General features: G+C 42.2%; 2 protein-coding genes across 4 annotated transcripts; one reads left to right on the top strand and one right to left on the bottom strand.

Moving 5' to 3' along the window:
* The first annotated feature begins 526 nt into the window (after positions 1-526).
* LOC118379769 (homeobox protein Dlx2b-like) lies at positions 527-2,933 on the top strand. Its single transcript, XM_035766781.2, has 3 exons — positions 527-1,063; positions 2,089-2,273; positions 2,512-2,933. The coding sequence occupies exons 1-3, from the start codon at positions 778-780 to the stop codon at positions 2,833-2,835; spliced, it is 795 nt and encodes a 264-aa protein (XP_035622674.1). The 5' UTR covers positions 527-777; the 3' UTR covers positions 2,836-2,933.
* Positions 2,934-3,487: 554 nt separating this feature from the next.
* Positions 3,488-7,440, bottom strand: metap1d (methionyl aminopeptidase type 1D (mitochondrial)). 3 transcript variants are annotated; one of them, XM_035766777.1, is made up of 9 exons: positions 7,220-7,440; positions 6,132-6,283; positions 5,599-5,748; positions 5,318-5,509; positions 5,081-5,244; positions 4,867-4,964; positions 4,558-4,605; positions 3,898-3,976; positions 3,488-3,801 (listed from the first exon to the last, which is right to left on the bottom strand). In XM_035766777.1, the coding sequence occupies exons 1-9, from the start codon at positions 7,257-7,259 to the stop codon at positions 3,702-3,704; spliced, it is 1,023 nt and encodes a 340-aa protein (XP_035622670.1). In that variant the 5' UTR covers positions 7,260-7,440; the 3' UTR covers positions 3,488-3,701. The 3 variants fall into 3 exon arrangements, with proteins under 3 accessions (XP_035622670.1, XP_035622671.1, XP_035622672.1); XM_035766778.2 differs by having other exon boundaries at positions 5,318-5,467; positions 7,220-7,372; XM_035766779.2 differs by lacking the exon at positions 7,220-7,440 and adding an exon at positions 6,400-6,622.
* Positions 7,441-7,650: the final 210 nt, after the last annotated feature.

The raw sequence follows: 7,650 nt of genomic DNA, 5'->3' as shown, positions 1-7,650 counted from the left end.
AATATACCCCCAGTCACCTCAGTCAGCCTTAATGGTTGTTTTGCTCGCCTGTGTGGGTGAGCACTGGCGCCGTTGGTAATTATGAAGTGTGTAAGGTGGAGTAGACTATTGGTATGTGTCTGCTGGGTTGTAGCAACATCACACAAAGACCCCCAGATGGCGCCATAACCTCTCGCTGATCCGAAGGTGAGTGCGAGTTGAGCGCACTGAGCGCGAAACAAATATCCAAAATCTTACAACATTCTTTTGCAAGTGAAAAAGTTATAACAAACAAAAAAAACTACAAAATATATAAAACCTTTGTCATAATAACAGATTGTATAATAAGGGTATTGAATCATGATAACATGAATTGGTATTAAGGTGTACAAGGTGTCACAGTCAAGGGGATTTTTCTTTGGCTTCTTGCCCACCCATCAGTCTCCTGGTTCACGTCACACCAGACCGTCTCATCCAGAGGAGCAGACACTTGAAGCTTCAGTCATTCCATGGCTTGAATAGGAGATGACACCACTCCAACATATCTAGGCTATGGAGTAGAAACAGATAAACGGCTCATTTATTGACAACTCTCATAATAACAGTGGGCTATTTGATCATAAGTTGCCACGTGTATGCAATCATTGGAGACTTAGACAGTGGACAATTACCTTGGATAACTACTTTTAGAAAAGAATGGAATAGAAATATTATCCTAAAATAATTTCGGCAGTTGTTTGCAGGTCTGCATAGCGTTATGGTGCCATAACTGCAGTTTTACAGACTGCTGACACAGCTATGCAATCAACTCATACTACCTCGATTCACTACACCATGCACGACTCAAAGGAATCTCAAAACTTACCCATTTCAAGGGCTACAGGATGCAACTTCTTCCCTAACCAACCAACCGGACACTGCTCGGATCCACCGCATGGCCAGCTGAAGTTTGACTCTCATTCTTTTCTGGAATATAATGGGAATAACGGTCTCTACAGTCCCGGGATGTATGAGTTTGGGTTCCCCAGCTCTTACGGTTGTTATGGATCTTATATGGGCTCTTCACCTCTCACCACGGACACAGGTGGGTAACATTATCACAGTATTTCACTATTTGTTGATTCGAATGTGGCTGTGCCCTTGATTGAATGTCACTATTTGTCTGCTCCTAAGTGTGGACCGAGGTAAAAATTAGTTTGATATTGGACAGGTGGTGGAAATTGTGTTTTATTTCATCAATAGCTATTGAACCAAGCGTGCCATGACTATGAAAATGTTATATTCTGAATCAGATAAAAAGTGGATTTTTCTCCATCCTCCCCTGATTCAGAATATAGAATTTTCATAGTGATGGCACGCTTTGTTTAAGAGCTATTCAACCCCCCAAAAAAAATGTTTTTAATAATAATTTGAACAAAAGAAAAACCAGTGGATTTTTGTCCATCCTCCCTGATGAATACACTGAGCGTACAAAACATTAGGAGCACCTGCTCTTTCCATGACAGACTGACCAGGTGAATCCTGGTGAAAACTATAATCCCTTATTGATGTAATTTGTTAAATCCACTTTCATCAGTGTAGATGAAGGGGAAGAGACAGGTTGAAGGAGGATTTTTAAGCCTTGAGATAATGGAGACATGGATTGTGTGCATGTGCCATTCAGAGGGTGAATGGGCAAGACAAAATATTTAAGTGCCTTTGAACAGGGTATGGTAGTAGGTGCTAGGCTCACCGGTTTGAGTGTGTCAGGAACTGCAACGCTGCTGGGTTTTTCAAGAATGGTCCACCACCCAAAGGACATCCAGCCAACTTGACTCAAGTGTGGGAAGCATTGGAGTCAACATGGGCCAGCATCCCTATGGAACACTTTTTACACCTTGTAGTCCATGCCCTAACAAATTGAGGCTGGTCTGAAGGCAAAAGAGAGTGCCACATAATTTTCATAGTGATGGCATGCTTTGTGTAAGAGCCATTGAAGAATGAAAGCCCCCCACTAAAAAGAATAATTGTGTTGGCTCTTTATGCCAGGTTTTGTTTTAATCATATTACAGGATGCATTGTGTTAATCAATGATAGTACTACTATTAATGGTCATACACGTTTTCTCAGAGAAAGAGGAGAAGGAGCCAGAAGTCCGAATGGTAAAGGGAAAACAAAAGAAAGTCCGGAAGCCCAGAACCATCTACTCCAGCCTGCAGCTGTGCGCGCTCCAGTGCAGGTTCCGAACGAGGCAGTATCTGGCACTACCTGAGCGTGCGGAGCTGGCTGCTTCACTGGGACTCACACAGACACAGGTGCACCATGTTCATTTTCTGACCATGATGGACTTCAATGATAATCATTTATGATTTCAAATATTATTATTTTCATTATATGCTAAATGTATTTCATATGTACAGTAAGTGCATTGTATTGTATACAAGTGCACTACACTTTCTGCCAAGAGGTCTGGAGTAGTAAGGCACTTGTCTGGAGGTAGCAGTGTGCTTGTACGACTGGAATTTCAAACACCATCTATACTTCCTCTCCCAGGTGAAGATTTGGTTCCAGAACCGTCGCTCAAAGTTGAAGAAGCTATGTAGAAACGGCCAGATGCCACTGGAACAGCCGGAGACCCCGTGCGACTCCCCTAGGTCCAGCAGCTCTCCTCAGGCTACAACGGTGCACTGGGCCCCCCATGGTATTACCGAGACAGGAGGCTCAAGCAGTGAGCAGAACTGTATCCCTCCAAGCAACCCATCCTTTTACAGTAACTATTCTTGGTACTCAGCAACAGACTCTGTGGCACTCTCCCAGCAGAGTCCAGTACTATATCAGCCACAGAATCCTTCAGTTGATGTGGGTTCAATTTATTGATATACAGGACTAAAGATAATGAAAATCTATGTGTGGACTCTGCTTTCACCTGGCAGGAATATGAGCAATTTTTATTTAGCAGATAAACAGTTTATGACCAGTTTATTTCAACAAATTCCTGTATGTTTGAGAATAACATTGATATTGAATATTGTGTAATAAATGTGCCATATTGTACATATGACAAGAATGTGGCCTAAGGAACTTAAAAGGCATCGCTTCAATAGAATTAGTGGAAATACCTAAAGCACGGAATCTAATTGGTCTAGAGGAAAAACTAAATAAGTTACTAACAATGTAGAACTGGAGGTTGATGTGATCAGAGACTATTAGTAGGGCTGAATACGTCACACATGCAGCCAAACAACGCAGCATCAATAACATCATGACATAATCAGTCCAGCGGACGTATGATACACTGCAAACCTTGCAGTCCTAACAACGTTAACACAAGATAATCTTATGATGCCGTCAATCACAGAAGACTGTGCACCCCAGATTAGAATTCATTTGATTTCCTGAAACATAAAGTCAAATGTGTTAAAGTAACATTGCAATGACCACATATTGTTTGCTAATATTTTGTCAGACAAAAAAAGTGAAAAGGTAAAATATGATATGCTAATGACTCAAAGATAGACACTGTTTCTAATTAAACATGAACTAAAGCTTTATTTAAATAATAAAACATGTTTTCTACACAGAAGTCATACAAAATAATGCACTAGTGCAGTCTCATTTGAGTCAATATCAGTTCCCAGTTTTTCTAGTCTCTCTGTGGTGCTAACCCTGGGTCAGTTTGGTGTTTTACCTCTTCATAGATGTTGATGTGACTGGGGTGTGAACAGCTGATCTGAAAAGAGTGATTAAACTCCTATTGGCGATGGCTCATCCTCCTCGGGTAGTTTGGTGAGAATATCCACACCGTCAGAGGTGATGACTACTGTGTGTTCAAACTGGGCTGACCTGAACACACACATACACACATACAGGTTAATCCGGGGTATCAGTGACACTTTGGGCTATAACTCTTTATGTCAGTCGTATGTAGGCTGTAACTACCTCTTGTCGTCTGCAGACACTGCTGTCCACTTGTCCTTCAGGATTCTGAACTCTGACGATCCTTCCATCAATATGGGCTCTGCATACACAGATTTAACATTAAAGCGATACTTCGGGATTTTGGCACAATGACTGGAAGTCTATGGGTATCTGCTAGCATGCTAGTAGACTTCCAGTCATTGCACTAACACTAGTTAGCATTGGCACTACCTCTAACTTCCTTCATACTGGATGTAGAGACATAAAAACTATGTAGGTAGCCTAGTGGTTAAAGTGTTGGACTTGTAACCGAAAGGTTGCAAGATCAAATCCCCGAGCTGACAAGGTCAAATCTGTCTTTCTGCCCCTGAACAAGGCAGTTAACCACTGTTCCTAGGCCGTCATTGAAAGTAAGATTTTTTTTCTTAACTGACTTGCCTAGTTAAATAAATAAAGGTGAAATAAGGACAAATCCTGAAGTATCCCTTTAACACACCTGCAGCTAGATATTCATCATACTGGCTTTATGTCTGTATTTTGAAAGTTATATATCTTGAATGTTGACTGCTGCTAAACATTTTGGGACTATATCAACATTGGACTAATGAAACAAATACTAAAAGGTTTTAGGGTGGAGTTTTCCTTTAACATACACTGACAGACATTGGACATGTAACTGACCTATAGTGAAGGCCATCCCTTCATCCATGGTCATATCATTGGCATTAGCTGTCAGATAAATGAGAAAGTGATATTTAGGTCCAATATACTGTAGATAGGGTTGCAAAAGTCCTGGAACTTTCAATAAATTCCCCAGTTTTGCAGAAATCCAGGTTGGAGTCTGGATTTCCTGCTTATTCCTTCAACTGGGATTTCAGGAAAACCAGAGTTTATTAAAAGTTCCTGTAATTTTGCAACCCTACCTCTAGGTAATGGTGAATGAGTGAACCATATAAAACTGTAGGATTGCTGTGAGATACCAACTCTTACCATGGTGCCAGATCTCAGGATGGCAATGGAAGGAGGAGCCTATGCCATGCCCAATGAAGTAGGGACACACATGGAAACCATTGGACTGGGCTATTTCACTGTAGAAGGAAGAGAGGGCCAGTAGATTATACAAAACAACAAAGGGGTTGTGTGTGTGTGTGTGTGTGTGTGTGTGTGTGTGTGTGTGTGTGTGTGTGTGTGTGTGTGTGTGTACCTGATAGTGTTACCTATAACACACAGTGGAGCCCCAGGTTTACAGGCAGCAATGGCCTCATCTCTACACTTCCTGGCCGTCTTCACTAGCTTTCGCCCCACCTCGTCCACACAGCCAATCAGGAACGTCTCTGAAGTGTCACCATGGTAACCCTCCAGATAGACCTGATGAAGGGGTTGGGGTGGTAAAGAATGTGGAACAGTGGATCGTGTGTATGTGAAGGGGGGTAAAACTCACAGTCACATCAACGTTGATAATGTCACCATCTTGCAGTTGTCGGGTGTCAGGTATGCCATGGCAGACCACATTATTGACAGAGGTGCAGACTGATTTGGGGAACCCCCCATATCTCAGGGGAGAGGGGTACGCGTTGTGACGAATCGTCTCCTGGTGGACAATAAAATCTATCTCGTCTGTCATCATGCCAATCTGGGGGTCAGAGGTAAAAGCTATGACGTTATTCATTTGGAATGTCAGCAAACAGACAGACACACTCTCTTACTCGCTATAACACACACCTTGAGACTGCGTCCGGCCAGCAGCAGTATCTGTCTGGCTAGCTGGCAGGCTCTGGTCAGGCTCTGGATCTGCTCCTGGTCTTTGATCTCTATGTAGTCTGGCCAGTCTGGGACCTGACCACTGTTTACATAGTCAGGCCTCATGATATGCTACAGACAGACAGAGGAAGAGAGACACAGAAAGGGAGAGCGAGGGAGGAAGAGAGAAAAGGAGGGGGAAGAGTGAGACAGGGAAGGGGGGGAGAGGACAGTCATTTTATTGCATCACGAGTTTGAGAGCATCAAAACTTATATATCCTGGGTAAATATCCTGGGTAAATTGTGATTGACTGACTGATCTACAAATCATATTGAGTAGTTATTCATGATGCAAAGTGATTTGTAGATCAGTAAGTCTCGACTCGCTATTCAAGTCAGCTGCAATGTTGAACGCGCCCAATGTTTGAGGTAAGTGATCCATTGTAACTTGGGCAGTGACTGGCAGAGCGAGATATGTGATGCATTGTGGGATACTGAGTACATACTGTACCTACCTTGGGCACTGAGTAGGCTGGTCTGACGACAGCCGGTCTGACTACACTGCGAGAGCTCTTCCACTTCCTCCAGAAGAACTGTCGGTGCTGCTGGAATTGGACACCCCAGGGTGAGCCACACCCCCACACCCTCTGGAGGAAACCCCCCAATCCTGGAAAGAGACCGACACACATACAGATAAATCAGACTGAAAAGGAAACAAAACACCTAGATTGCCATTATGAAAATTGCTAAACAGTATCACTTTTTTACTTTAAACACACTCACAAAAACAGCTCTCCTCTAGTACACGATCACCTAATAGTACTGCTTGTGGGTCTTTGTGGAGTATTTCAGTGATACACTCCCACTAATTACAGAGCGAAGATAATATCATTAGCCAATAAGGTTTAATGTAGTCAAAATATAACTATGACACACCAGACATCTATCTATATGACAGTCATTCCATTATAGACTCTCTGAGAGGGTTCTAATAGAAAGTAATATCTTTAAATATTAGCTCATCCACTCATGGTCTGCCGGCTGCTTAACTAATTGATCAGTCACGTGAAAATCAGGTGACTTTGACACTGATTGATTTGACTCAATATGACATGTAAAGGCCTTTATTAATAAACTCATAGCAAATTGAGACAACATTTGCAAATGTCAGCTCTGCCCAGGAACTGATCTAAGGATAGTACATCTGGTTTCCACCCTAATGGCAAAGGTTAGAGTACTAATCCTAGAGCTTTCGTCAAGGGCCACTTCTCCAAGGTGCAGACACGACAGGCGCCCCACGTTTCTTTGCATCCGCCAAAGACAGCACCCACCTGACAGGCCGTCAAACCTGCCAATCCCATAGGTCTAAAGTATATCCAAATGAGACATGTAGTTTTATTTCAATTACACAACTGTCAATATAGATTACAGCTGACAACCTCACGTTATGAAACACGCGTCCTCTGATCAGTAATTCTCAGAGGTTGTCATCTATTTATTTGAATTTCTATTAGAAGCATTGTTTTCATATCGCTCATTCGCCATCTTCGGATCAACATATGTTGGTGGTTATCTGATGATTGACTTATTCGCGAATTCTTACCTGCTCTTGATAGAAGTGTAGCACCACTGGGCGCCGCCATATTGTTTGTAGTGGAGGATCACATTACTTTACGTCATGGATTGGATTTGCATAGATACACTCAGGGCCATAAAATGATGTTGAAGAGAAGCAAACACACATATATATATATATATATATATTATTATTTTTCCTTTGGGAACTGCCATTTTTTCAGTCCATCTCCCAGTCGAATGTACTGACCAATCAAATACTGAATGTCTTTGAGAGAAATACGATCTATTCCTTCTTATTTGAGGAGGTTTAATGGCGGTTGGCATCCAACAACATGTTTCATTACCGCCACCTACTGGACTGGAGTAAAATTCCCTTATACCTTGCTTGAATTTTACAAATACCCTACCATCTAATACTATACTCACAAAAAAAAGGGGTGGGGCACCACCACTTAA

Source organism: Oncorhynchus keta, chromosome 23 (genome assembly GCF_023373465.1).
Source record: "Oncorhynchus keta strain PuntledgeMale-10-30-2019 chromosome 23, Oket_V2, whole genome shotgun sequence".
NCBI lineage: Eukaryota > Metazoa > Chordata > Actinopteri > Salmoniformes > Salmonidae > Oncorhynchus > Oncorhynchus keta.
The sequence above is the reverse complement of the archived record's forward strand: the minus strand, read 5'-3'. Positions and strand labels throughout refer to the sequence as shown.